This window comes from Salvelinus alpinus, chromosome 2 (assembly GCF_045679555.1).
Source record: "Salvelinus alpinus chromosome 2, SLU_Salpinus.1, whole genome shotgun sequence".
Classification (NCBI taxonomy): Eukaryota; Metazoa; Chordata; class Actinopteri; order Salmoniformes; family Salmonidae; genus Salvelinus; species Salvelinus alpinus.
In genome coordinates, this window is record NC_092087.1 from 116187069 (window position 1) to 116202243 (window position 15175).

The window sequence follows — 15175 nt, forward strand, 5'->3', positions numbered from 1 at the left end:
CCTCTCTGTTCTGCCACTATTCTCTTTCACCTGAACGAGTCGCGTGTTGCAGTGATCACAAAGCCGCGAGCCACATTGCCGTTTCCACGTGTTCTAACGTGACGTCGAGCTCATTCTAAACCCCGCCCCCCGTTACAGTCCAACTCTCCTTTTACCATTGGCTGGAACGGCCGTCAATCAAACAAGAGGGAGTGGCCAGGCCCACATGATTTGACAGCAGGTCGCATTGCGCGGTGTAGCCTGAGTTATATACTTTATGTTGGTGAGGAAAAACCGCCAGCATCTACTTGATAGTTAAAATTATTAACATAGCAGCACACACACACACATACAACTACTGTCTTCTCTGTTATTGAACTATTGTGAGCCAGTGTTTTGGACCAATCCTTAGGTCCTGACCGCCTACCGAGCGACGAGAACCAAGGACACCCTCTCTAACTGACGTCACAGGATCCGTTCCAACACGGAAACCGTAATGGTGGGGGCTCGTCGTTAGTCGTTACCTGCAGTCGGTATTGTTGTGATGGTCCGATCTCTGATCTACTTCTATCCATAATTTGTTACACACGTTTTATTTAATAAACCCCCCCCCCCACGTCGATCTGAAAGAAGACTTATAAAATGTTCAACAAACGAAGCCCTGTCGCTGTGTGACCAAATGGACGGCAGAAAGTTGACCTCTGTTCTCGTACGTTTAACACGTTTATTTCCGTTGATCGAGATTCCCGGTCGTAGATCTACAACCATGGGGAAGTTAGCACGCTGCCTCCTGCTGCTGATGTTGCTGCTGTCTTGGGAAGGAACCGACTTACAGGTGAGTGTTTGTTGTTGTTTACTTGTTTATGGGCGGGGAGGGGAGGGAGGGGTGGGGGGCAGACCCTACTGCGCGTGTGTGGCTCGCTGGGTACGGTGCCACTGTCCGGTTGGTCTATTTCGGGAACACGTACAAAGAGAGAGAGAGAGAGAGAGAGCGAGAGCGAGAGAGAGAGACAGAGAGAGAGACAGACAGAGAGGGAGGACTCTCATACACTTGAAGAAAAGTAGGCTGGAAATGAACGTAAAACCCCCTCCTGTCTGTCTCTCCTGTCTGTCTGTCCTGTCCTGTCCTGTTCTGTGTAGGTTACTTTAAAAAAATGTCATCCGTTATAGTTACCTGTCTAAAGTTGTAGTCAGTAACGTAACTAAGGAGACATCAGACGGCATATCGCGCTCCTGCCTTCTACCGTTTGGATGCCTTTTATATTCTGTAGTTTACAAGTAAAGACATTGAACAATGAAACGCGTGTGGACATTCCTTGTTAAATTACCACATATCCCTTTAAGGCACAGAGTCCGGTTCTATGATGCCACCCCTTGGTGAGTAAATATAGGAGTGTCGCGGTTAACACACACACACACACACACACACACACACACACACACACACACACACACACACACACACACACACACACACACACACACACACACACACACACACACACACACACACACACACACACAACATGTGGTAAGCGGTCTCTTTGCTGAAAAGGAGAGGGGAATCAGTCTGGGAATCAGGATGTCCTGGTGTAACAAACATTTCCATTCCAGGTGAACCAACAAAAAGGGAGAGCAGTTGTTGATAACAGTCAATCAAAGATCAATCCAGTTTAAATACAATAATTTACAGAGACATCACCAGAACAGAAGGAGACCCGTTTTATATTCTAATCAGACAGAACCAAATGTTCATCTCCAGAACAGGAGACCCGTTTTATATTCTAATCAGACAGAACCAAATGTTCCCCTCCAGAACAGAAGCAGACCCGTTTTATATTCTAATCAGACAGAACCAAATGTTCCTCTCCAGAACAGAAGCAGACCCGTTTTATATTCTAATCAGACAGAACCAAAGGTTCATCTCCAGAACAGAAGCAGACCCGTTTTATATTCTAATCAGACAGAACCAAATGTTCCTCTCCAGAACAGAAGCAGACCCGTTTTATATTCTAATCAGACAGAACCAAATGTTCCTCTCCAGGACAGAAGGAGACCCGTTTTATATTCTAATCAGACAGAACCAAATGTTCCTCTCCAGAACAGAAGCAGACCCGTTTTATATTCTAATCAGACAGAACCAAATGTTCCCCTCCAGAACAGAAGCAGACCCGTTTTATATTCTAATCAGACAGAACCAAATGTTCCCCTCCAGAACAGAAGGAGACCCGTTTTATATTCTAATCAGACAGAACCAAATGTTCCTCTCCAGAACAGAAGGAGACCCGTTTTATATTCTAATCAGACAGAACCAAATGTTCCCCTCCAGAACAGAAGCAGACCCGTTTTATATTCTAATCAGACAGAACCAAATGTTCCCCTCCAGAACAGAAGGAGACCCGTTTTATATTCTAATCAGACAGAACCAAATGTTCCTCTCCAGGACAGAAGGAGACCCGTTTTATATTCTAATCAGACAGAACCAAATGTTCCCCTCCAGAACAGAAGCAGACCCGTTTTATATTCTAATCAGACAGAACCAAATGTTCCCCTCCAGGACAGAAGGAGACCCGTTTTATATTCTAATCAGACAGAACCAAATGTTCACCTCCAGAACAGAAAGAGACCCGTTTTATATTCTAATCAGACAGAACCAAATGTTCACCTCCAGAACAGAAGGAGACCCGTTTTATATTCTAATCAGACAGAACCAAATGTTCCTCTCCAGGACAGAAGGAGACCCGTTTTATATTCTAATCAGACAGAACCAAATGTTCACCTCCAGAACAGAAGGAGACCCGTTTTATATTCTAATCAGACAGAACCAAATGTTCACCTCCAGGACAGAAGGAGACCCGTTTTATATTCTAATCAGACAGAACCAAATGTTCCCCTCCAGAACAGAAGGAGACCCGTTTTATATTCTAATCAGACAGAACCAAATGTTCCTCTCCAGAACAGAAGGAGACCCGTTTTATATTCTAATCAGACAGAACCAAATGTTCCCCTCCAGAACAGAAGGAGACCCGTTTTATATTCTAATCAGACAGAACCAAATGTTCCTCTCCAGAACAGAAGGAGACCCGTTTTATATTCTAATCAGACAGAACCAAATGTTCCCCTCCAGAACAGAAGCAGACCCGTTTTATATTCTAATCAGACAGAACCAAATGTTCATCTCCAGGACAGAAGGAGACCCGTTTTATATTCTAATCAGACAGAACCAAGAGGCTTGTACCGAGTCAGAACAAAAGGCATCGTGTCATCGATACAAATCATATTCAAGTGTTCCACGTTCAGCAGTCTGGATGGTGTATCAATACACCCAGTCACTACAAAGATACAGGCGTCCTTCCTAACTCAGTTGCCGGAGAGGAAGGAAACCACTCAGGGATTTTCACCATGAGACCAATGGTGACTTTTAAAACAGTTACAGAGTTTAATGGCTGGGATAGGAGAAAACTGAGGATGGGTCAACAACACTGTAGTTACTCCACAATACTAACCGAATTGACAGAGTGAAAAGAAGGAAGTCTGTACAGAATAAAAAAATATTCCAAAACATGCATCCTGTTTGCAACAAGGCACTACAGTAAAATATTCTGGGCCCTCAGTTTCCTGCACCAGTGAGCTCAGAATAGCTGTAGGCTATTTGTTCAAGGGATAATCAGTAATCAGGTAGGCCTATTTTCTGATGTTTCCACAGAGCGTGACTTTGTTTCACTCTGAGTGAGGGAGAGAGAGCTGGAAAGATGTTTCAGATACACTGAGGAAATATTGTCATTCTCAATGGATGTAAAAACGAGACTTAATACAATAGTACCTGCAAAAACACCAGTCTCAATGTCAACAGTGAAGAGGCGACTCGAGGATGCTGGCCTTCTAGGCAGAGTTCCTCTGTCCAGTGTCTGTGTTCTTTTGCCCATCTTAATCTTTTATTGTTATTGGCCAGTCTGAGATATGGCTTTTTCTTTGCAACTCTGCCTAGAAGGCCAGCATCCCAGTGTCGCCTCTTCACTGTTGATGTTGAGACTGGGGTTTTACTATTTAATGAAGCCTCCAGTTGAGGACTTGTGAGGCGTCTGTTTCTCAAACTAGGCACTCTAATGTACTTGTCCTCTTGCTCAGTTGTGCACCGGGGCCTCCCACTCCTCTTTCTATTCTGGTTAGAGTCAGTTTGTGCTGTTCTGTGAAGGGAGTTGTACATTATATATGAGAGGACCAGACTATCTATCTAATCTATCTAATCTATCTAATCTATCTATCTATCTATCTATCTATCTATCTATCTATCTATCTATCTATCTATCTATCTATCTATCTATCTATCTATCTATCTATCTATCTATCTATCTATCTATCTATCTATCTATCTATCTATCTATCTATCTATCTATCTATCTATCTATCTATCTATCTATCTATTTATCTATCTATCTATCTATAATACTGTATGTGTCTGTTATAACAACTCTCTCTCGACTCCCCAGGTGAAGTCAGTCTCTACTCTCTCTCTCTACTCCCCAGGTGAAGTCAGTCTCTACTCTCGCTCTCTACTCCCCAGGTGAAGTCAGTCTCTACTCTCTCTCTCTACTCCCCAGGTGAAGTCAGTCTCTACTCTCTCTCTCTACTCCCCAGGTGAAGTCAGTCTCTACTCTCTCTCTCTTTACTCCCCAGTTGAAGTCAGTCTCTACTCTCTCTCTATACTCCCCAGGTAAAGTCAGTCTCTACTCTCTCTCTCTCTACTCCCCAGGTGAAGTCAGTCTCTACTCTCTCTCTCTACTCCCCAGGTGAAGTCAGTCTCTACTCTCTCTCTCTACTCCCCAGGTGAAGTCAGTCTCTACTCTCTCTCTACTCCCCAGGTGAAGTCAGTATCTACTCTCTCTCTCTCTACTCCCCAGGTGAAGTCAGTCTCTACTCTCTCTCTCTACTCCCCAGGTGAAGTCAGTCTCTACTCTCTCTCTACTCCCCAGGTGAAGTCAGTTTCTACTCTGTCTCTACCCCCCAGGTGAAGTCAGTCTCTACTCTGTCTCTACTCCCCAGGTGAAGTCAGTCTCTACTCTCTCTCTCTACTCCCCAGGTGAAGTCAGTCTCTACTCTCTCTCTCTCTACTCCCCAGGTGAAGTCAGTCTCTACTCTCTCTCTCTCTACTCCCCAGGTGAAGTCAGTCTCTACTCTCTCTGTCTCTCTACTCCCCAGGTGAAGTCAGTCTCTACTCTCTGTCTCTACTCCCCAGGTGAAGTCAGTCTCTACTCTGTCTCTACTCCCCAGGTGAAGTCAGTCTCTACTCTCTCTCTCTGCTCTCCAGGTGAAGTCAGTCTCTACTCTCTCTCTCTACTCCCCAGGTGAAGTCAGTCTCTACTCTCTCTCTCTACTCCCCAGGTGAAGTCAGTCTCTACTCTGTCTCTACCCCCCAGGTGAAGTCAGTCTCTACTCTGTCTCTACTCCCCAGGTGAAGTCAGTCTCTACTCTCTATCTCTACTCCCCAGGTGAAGTCAGTCTCTACTCTCTCTCTCTCTACTCCCCAGGTGAAGTCAGTCTCTACTCTCTCTGTCTCTCTACTCCCCAGGTGAAGTCAGTCTCTACTCTCTGTCTCTACTCCCCAGGTGAAGTCAGTCTCTACTCTCTCTCTACTCCCCAGGTGAAGTCAGTCTCTACTCTCTCTCTCTACTCCCCAGGTGAAGTCAGTGAGTGTAACTCTACCAGAGTCTCTATTGTTTGTGTCTACTCTGGACGGGAGTCTACACGCTGTCTCCAAGCAGTCTGGAGACATCAAATGGACGCTCAAAGAAGGTCAGCACCCACTCTCACTCCCACATACAGTATAGTATAATAATATATACAGTATAGTATAATAATATATACAGTATAGTATAATAATATATACCTACAGTATAGTATAATAATACATACTGTATTGTATAATAATATATACAGTATTGTATAATAATATATACCTACAGTATAGTATAATAATATATACCTACAGTATATATAGTATAGTGTAATAATATATACCTACTGTATAGTATAATAATATATAGTATAATAATATATAGTATAGTATAATAATATATACCTACAGTATAGTATAATAATATATGGTATAATAATGTATAGTATAATAATATATACCTACAGTATAGTATAATAATATATTGGATAATAATATATACCTACAGTATAGTATAATAATATATAGTATAATAATATATACCTACAGTATAGCATAATAATATATAGTATGGTATATTAATATATACCTACAGTATAGTATAATAATATATTGTATAATAATATATACAGTATCGTATAATAATATATACCTACAGTATAGTATAATAATATATACACTATAGTATAATAATATATACCTACAGTATAGTATAATAATATATACCTACAGTATACTATAATAATACATACAGTATACTATAATAATACATACAGTATACTATAATAATATATACAGTATACTATAATAATATACACCTACAGTATAGTATAGTAATATATATAGTATAATAATATATACAGTATACTATAATAATATATACCTACAGTATAGTATAATAATATATACAGTATAGTATAGTAATATATATATATATAGTATAATAATATATACCTACAGTATAGTATAGTAATATATATAGTATAATAATATATAGTATGGTATAATAATATATACCTACAGTATAGCATAATAATATATACAGTATAGTATACATCTACAGTATAGTATAGTAATATATATAGTATAATACTATATACAGTATACTATAATAATATATACCGTATACTATAATAATATATACAGTATACTATAGTAATATATATATAGTATAATAATATATACAGTATACTATAATAATATATACCTACAGTATAGTATAATAATATATACAGTATAGTATAGTAATATATATATATATAGTATAATAATATATACCTACAGTATAGTATAGTAATATATATAGTATAATAATATATAGTATGGTATAATAATATATACCTACAGTATAGCATAATAATATATACAGTATAGTATACATCTACAGTATAGTATAGTAATATATATAGTATAATACTATATAAAGTATACTATAATAATATATACCGTATACTATAATAATATATACAGTATAGTATAGTAATATATATAGTATAATAATATATACAGTATACTATAATAATATATACCTACAGTATATAATAATATATACCGTATAGTATAGTAATATATATATATATATATATATAGTATAATAATATATACCTACAGTATAGTATAGTAATATATATAGTATAATAATATATAGTATGGTATAATAATATATACCTACAGTATAGCATAATAATATATACAGTATAGTATACATCTACAGTATAGTATAGTAATATATATAGTATAATACTATATACAGTATACTATAATAATATATACCGTATACTATAATAATATATACAGTATACTATAGTAATATATATATAGTATAATAATATATACAGTATACTATAATAATATATACTTACAGTATAGTATAATAATATATACAGTATAGTATAGTAATATATATATATATATAGTATAATAATATATACCTACAGTATAGTATAGTAAAATATATAGTATAATAATATATAGTATGGTATAATAATATATACCTACAGTATAGCATAATAATATATACAGTATAGTATACACCTACAGTATAGTATAGTAATATATATAGTATAATACTATATACTGTATACTATAATAATATATACCGTATACTATAATAATATATACAGTATACTATAATAATATATACAGTATAGTAATATATATGTTATAAAAATATATACAGTAAATTATGATATATATAGTATACTATAATAATATATACCTACAGTATAGTATAGTAATATATATAGCATAATAATATATATAGTATAGTATAATATCATATACCTACAGTATAGTATAGTAATATATATATAGTATAATAATATATACAGCTCAATATTAGGAAGGTGTTCTTAATGTTTGTACCTTAACTAATTAACATATTGTTCATTCTGAACATTCCATCATTCTTGAATATTTTCCAGATCCCATCATCCAGGTGCCTGTTTACCTTACTGAGTGAGTAACTCTCCTCTACACACACACACACACACACACACACACACACACACACACACACACACACACACCACACACACACACACACACACACACACACACACACACACACACACACACACACACACACACACACACACACACACCACACACACACACCACACACACACACCACACACAGACACACCACACACACACACACACACACCACACACACCACACACAGACACACCACAGACACACCACACACCACACACCACACACACCACACACCACACACCACACACAACACACACACACACACACACACACACACACACACACACACACACACACACACACACACACACACCCACACACAGACACACCACACACACACACACACACACACACACACACACACACACACACACACACACACACACACACACACACACACCACACACAGACACACTCTCACACACACACACACACCTGATAAACATTGCTACTGTGTGTTTTTTAGGCCAGGGTTTCTCCCTGACCCCAACGATGGCAGTCTCTACGTCCTGGGAGGAAAACACAAGGAAGGACTAATGGTAAGAGAGAGAGAGAGAGAGAGACGGGGGGGGAGAGAGGGAGAGAGACGGGGGGAGGGAGAGAGGGGGGAGAGAGAGATAGAGATGGGGGGAGGGAGAGAGAGAGACGGGGAGAGAGGGAGAGAGACGGGGGAGAGAGAGAGACGGGGGGAGAGAGATACGGACAGGGAGAGAAAGACGGGGGAGAGAGAGGCGAACAGAGAGCGAGAGAGGGAGTGACGGACAGAGAGCGAGAGACGGACAGGGAGAGACGGGGGGGAGAGAGGGAGAGAGAGAGACGGGGGGAGAGAGAGAGAGACGGGAGGAGAGAGAGACGGACAGGGAGAGAAAGACGGGGGAGAGAGAGGCGAAAAGAGAGCGAGAGACGGACAGGGAAAGAGAGACGGACAGGGAGAGAGAGACGGACAGGGAGAGAGAGACGGACAGGGAGAGAGAGACGGACAGGGAGAGTTTGACGAACAGAGAGAGACGGACAGAGAGTGAGAGGGAGTAACGGACAGAGAGCGAGAGAGAGAGTGACGGACAGAGAGCGAGAGAGAGAGAGTGACGGACAGAGAGCGAGAGTGATGGACAGAGCGAGAGAGAGAGAGAGAGTGACGGAAAGAAAGTGAGAGAGAGAGGGAGACCGAGAGAGAGAGAGAGAGGGCAACGGACAGAGAGCGAGAGAGAGAGGGCGACGGACAGAGAGCGAGAGAGAGAGAGGGCGACGGACAGAGAGAGAGAGGGAGACGGACAGAGAGAGAGAGAGAGAGGGAGACGGACAGAGAGAGAGAGAGGGAGACGGGGAGAGAGAGAGAGAGGGAGACGGACAGAGAGAGAGAGGGCGACGGACAGAGAGCGAGAGTGATGGACAGAGAGAGAGAGCGAGGGAGACGGACAGAGAGCGAGAGAGAGAGGGCGACGGACAGAGAGTGAGAGAGACGGACAGAGAGAGAGACAGTATTTTAATATATATAATAATAGTATACTGTGTAATATAGTATTTTAATATATATAATAATAGTACACTGTATAATATTGTATTGTCTATATTTCTCCAGAAACTGCCCTTCAACATCCCAGAGCTGGTCCAGTCTAATAATATAGTATTTTAATATATATAATAATAGTATACTGTATAATATTGTATTGTCTATATTTCTCCAGAAACTGCCCTTCAACATCCCAGAGCTGGTCCAGTCTAATAATATAGTATTTTAATATATATAATAATAGTAAAATGTATAATATAGTATTTTAATATATATAATAATAGTATACTGTATAATATAGTATTGTCTATATTTCTCCAGAAACTACCCTTCACCATCCCAGAGCTGGTCCAGTCTAATAATATAGTATTTTAATATATATAATACTAGTATACTGTATAATATAATATTTTAATATATATAATAATAGTATACTGTATAATATAGTATTGTAATATATATAATAATAGTATACTGTATAATATAATATTTTAATATATATAATAATAGTATACTGTATAATATAGTATTTTAATATATATAATAATAGTATACTGTATAATATAGTATTGTCTATATTTCTCCAGAAACTGCCCTTCACCATCCCAGAGCTGGTCCAGTCAGCTCCCTGTAGGAGTTCTGATGGAGTCCTCTACACTGGTGAGAGACATCGGTAATGTGTTGTCAGGACGTCAGTAATGTGTTGAGGCTGTCAGGACATCAGTAATGTGTTGAGGCTGTCAGGACATCAGTAATGTGTTGTCAGGACATCAGTAATGTGTTGTCAGGACATCAGTAATGTGTTGAGGCTGTCAGGACATCAGTAATGTGTTGTCAGGACATCAGTAATGTGTTGTCAAGACATCAGTAATGTGTTGTCAGGACATCAGTAATGTGTTGTCAGGACATCAGTAATGTGTTGTCAGGACGTCAGTAATGTGTTGTCAGGACATCAGTAATGTGTTGTCAGGACATCAGTAATGTGTTGTCGGGACATCAGTAATGTGTTGTCAGGACGTCAGTAATGTGTTGTCAGGACATCAGTAATGTGTTGTCAGGACATCAGTAATGTGTTGTCGGGACATCAGTAATGTGTTGTCAGGACGTCAGTAATGTGTTGTCAGGACATCAGTAATGTGTTGTCAGGACATCAGTAATGTGTTGTCGGGACATCAGTAATGTGTTGTCAGGACGTCAGTAATGTGTTGTCAGGACATCAGTAATGTGTTGTCAGGACATCAGTAATGTGTTGTCAGGACATCAGTAATGTGTTGTCAGGACATCAGTAATGTGTTGTCAGGACATCAGTAATGTGTTGTTGGGACATCAGTAATGTGTTGTCAGGACATCAGTAATGTGTTGTCAGGACGTCAGTAATGTGTTGTCGGGACGTCAGTAATGTGTTGTCAGGATATCAGTAATGTGTTGAGGCTGTCAGGACATCAGTAATGTGTTGTCAGGACATCAGTAATGTGTTGTCAGGACGTCAGTAATGTGTTGTCAGGACATCAGTAATGTGTTGTCAGGACATCAGTAATGTGTTGTCGGGACATCAGTAATGTGTTGTCAGGACGTCAGTAATGTGTTGTCAGGATATCAGTAATGTGTTGTCAGGACATCAGTAATGTGTTGTCAGGACATCAGTAATGTGTTGTCAGGACATCAGTAATGTGTTGTCAGGACAGCAGTAATGTGTTGTCAGGACATCAGTAATGTGTTGTCGGGACATCAGTAATGTGTTGTCAGGACATCAGTAATGTGTTGAGGCTGTCAGGACATCAGTAATGTGTTGTCAGGACATCAGTAATGTGTTGTCAGGACATCAGTAATGTGTTGTCAGGACATCAGTAATGTGTTGTCGGGACATCAGTAATGTGTTGAGGCTGTCAGGACATCAGTAATGTGTTGTCAGGACATCAGTAATGTGTTGAGGCTGTCAGGACATCAGTAATGTGTTGTCGGGACATCAGTAATGTGTTGTCAGGACATCAGTAATGTGTTGTCAGGACATCAGTAATGTGTTGTCGGGACATCAGTAATGTGTGTGTGTGTGTGTGTCTGTGTGTACCTGTATCTGTTTAGGTAAGAAGCAGGATGTATGGTTCGTGGTTGACCCCCAGACAGGAGAGAAACAGACCAGCCTCTCCACATCATCATCAGACTCCATCTGCCCCAATGCACCACTGCTATACATCGGACGGACAGGTAACTAGTCAATACTACTGTATTCTGACTACAACACACCGTAGGACGGACGGGTAACTAGTCAATACTACTGTATTCTGACTACAACACACCGTAGGACGGACAGGTAACTAGTCAATACTACTGTATTCTGACTACAACACACCGTAGGACGGACAGGTAACTAGTCAATACTACTGTATTCTGACTACAACACACCGTAGGACGGACAGGTAACTAGTCAATACTACTGTATTCTGACTACAACACACCGTAGGACGGACAGGTAACTAGTCAATACTACTGTATTCTGACTACAACACACCGTAGGACGGACGGGTAACTAGTCAATACTACTGTATTCTGACTACAACACACCGTAGGACGGACAGGTAACTAGTCAATACTACTGTATTCTGACTACAACACACCGTAGGACGGACGGGTAACTAGTCAATACTACTGTATTCTGACTACAACACACCGTAGGACGGACAGGTAACTAGTCAATACTACTGTATTCTGACTACAACACACCGTAGGACGGACAGGTAACTAGTCAATACTACTGTATTCTGACTACAACACACCGTAGGACGGACAGGTAACTAGTCAATACTACTGTATTCTGACTACAACACACCGTAGGACGGACAGGTAACTAGTCAATACTACTGTATTCTGACTACAACACACCGTAGGACGGACAGGTAACTAGTCAATACTACTGTATTCTGACTACAACACACCGTAGGACGGACAGGTAACTAGTCAATACTACTGTATTCTGACTACAACACACCGTAGGACGGACAGGTAACTAGTCAATACTACTGTATTCTGACTACAACACACCGTAGGACGGACAGGTAACTAGTCAATACTACTGTATTCTGACTACAACACGCCGTAGGACGGACAGGTAACTAGTCAATACTACTGTATTCTGACTACAACACACCGTAGGACGGACGGGTAACTAGTCAATACTACTGTATTCTGACTACAACACACCGTAGGACGGACGGGTAACTAGTCAATACTACTGTATTCTGACTACAACACACCGTAGGACGGACGGGTAACTAGTCAATACTACTGTATTCTGACTACAACACACCGTAGGACGGACGGGCAACTAGTCAATACTACTGTATTCTGACTACAACACACCGTAGGACGGACGGGCAACTAGTCAATACTACTGTATTCTGACTACAACACACCGTAGGACGGAGAGGTAACTAGTCAATACTACTGTATTCTGACTACAACACACCGTAGGACGGACAGGTAACTAGTCAATACTACTGTATTCTGACTACAACACACCGTAGGACGGACGGGTAACTAGTCAATACTACTGTATTCTGACTACAACACACCGTAGGACGGACGGGTAACTAGTCAATACTACTGTATTCTGACTACAACACACCGTAGGACGGACGGGCAACTAGTCAATACTACTGTATTCTGACTACAACACACCGTAGGACGGACAGGTAACTAGTCAATACTACTGTATTCTGACTACAACACACCGTAGGACGGAGAGGTAACTAGTCAATACTACTGTATTCTGACTACAACACACCGTAGGACGGACAGGTAACTAGTCAATACTACTGTATTCTGACTACAACACACCGTTGGACGGACGGGTAACTAGTCAATACTACTGTATTCTGACTACAACACACCGTAGGACGGACGGGTGACTAGTCAATACTACTGTATTCTGAATACAACACACCGTAGGACGGACGGGTAACTAGTCAATACTACTGTATTCTGACTACAACACACCGTAGGGCGGACGGGTAACTAGTCAATACTACTGTATTCTGATTACAACACACCGTAGGACGGACGGGTAACTAGTCAATACTACTGTATTCTGACTACAACACACCGTAGGACGGAGAGGTAACTAGTCAATACTACTGTATTCTGACTACAACACACCGTAGGACGGACAGGTAACTAGTCAATACTACTGTATTCTGACTACAACACACCGTAGGACGGACGGGTAACTAGTCAATACTACTGTATTCTGACTACAACACACACTGTAGGACGCACGGGTAACTAGTCAATACTACTGTATTCTGACTACAACACACCGTAGGACGGACGGGTAACTAGTCAATACTACTGTATTCTGACTACAACACACCGTAGGACGGACAGGTAACTAGTCAATACTACTGTATTCTGACTACAACACACCGTAGGACGGACGGGTAACTAGTCAATACTACTGTATTCTGACTACAACACACCGTAGGACGGACGGGTAACTAGTCAATACTACTGTATTCTGACTACAACACACCGTAGGACGGAGAGGTAACTAGTCAATACTACTGTATTCTGACTACAACACACCGTAGGACGGACAGGTAACTAGTCAATACTTCTGTATTCTGACTACAACACACCGTAGGACGGACGGGTAACTAGTCAATACTACTGTATTCTGACTACAACACACCGTAGGACGGACGGGTAACTAGTCAATACTACTGTATTCTGACTACAACACACCGTAGGACGGACAGGTAACTAGTCAATACTACTGTATTCTGACTACAACACACCGTAGGACGGACAGGTAACTAGTCAATACTACTGTATTCTGACTACAACACACCGTAGGACGGACAGGTAACTAGTCAATACTACTGTATTCTGACTACAACACAACACACCGTAGGACGGAGAGGTAACTAGTCAATACTACTGTATTCTGACTACAACACACCGTAGGACGGACAGGTAACTAGTCAATACTACTGTATTCTGACTACAACACAACACACCGTAGGACGGAGAGGTAACTAGTCAATACTACTGTATTCTGACTACAACACACCGTAGGACGGACGGGTAACTAGTCAATACTACTGTATTCTGACTACAACACACCGTAGGACGGACGGGTAACTAGTCAATACTACTGTATTCTGACTACAACACACCGTAGGACGGACAGGTAACTAGTCAATACTACTGTATTCTGACTACAACACACCGTAGGACGGACAGGTAACTAGTCAATACTACTGTATTCTGACTACAACACACCGTAGGACGGACAGGTAACTAGTCAATACTACTGTATTCTGACTACAACACACCGTAGGACGGACGGGTAACTAGTCAATACTACTGTATTCTGACTACAACACACCGTAGGACGGACGGGTAACTAGTCAATACTACTGTATTCTGACTACAACACACCGTAGGACGGACAGGTAACTAGTCAATACTACTGTATTCTGACTACAGCACACCGTAGGACAGACAGGTAACTAGTCAAT

The 15175-nt window shown here is 40.7% G+C and overlaps 1 protein-coding gene across 1 annotated transcript in view; it reads left to right on the forward strand.

The window, feature by feature from the left end:
* LOC139542266 (serine/threonine-protein kinase/endoribonuclease IRE1-like) overlaps positions 1-15175 on the forward strand; it is a 62259-nt gene continuing 47084 nt past the window's right edge. Inside the window, exons 1-6 of the mRNA XM_071347495.1 lie at positions 1-814; positions 5658-5772; positions 8077-8110; positions 8616-8688; positions 10247-10319; positions 11742-11864. Coding sequence (XP_071203596.1) covers positions 659-814; positions 5658-5772; positions 8077-8110; positions 8616-8688; positions 10247-10319; positions 11742-11864 — 574 coding nt within the window. The 5' untranslated portion in view covers positions 1-658. The remainder of the gene's footprint in view (positions 815-5657; positions 5773-8076; positions 8111-8615; positions 8689-10246; positions 10320-11741; positions 11865-15175) is intronic.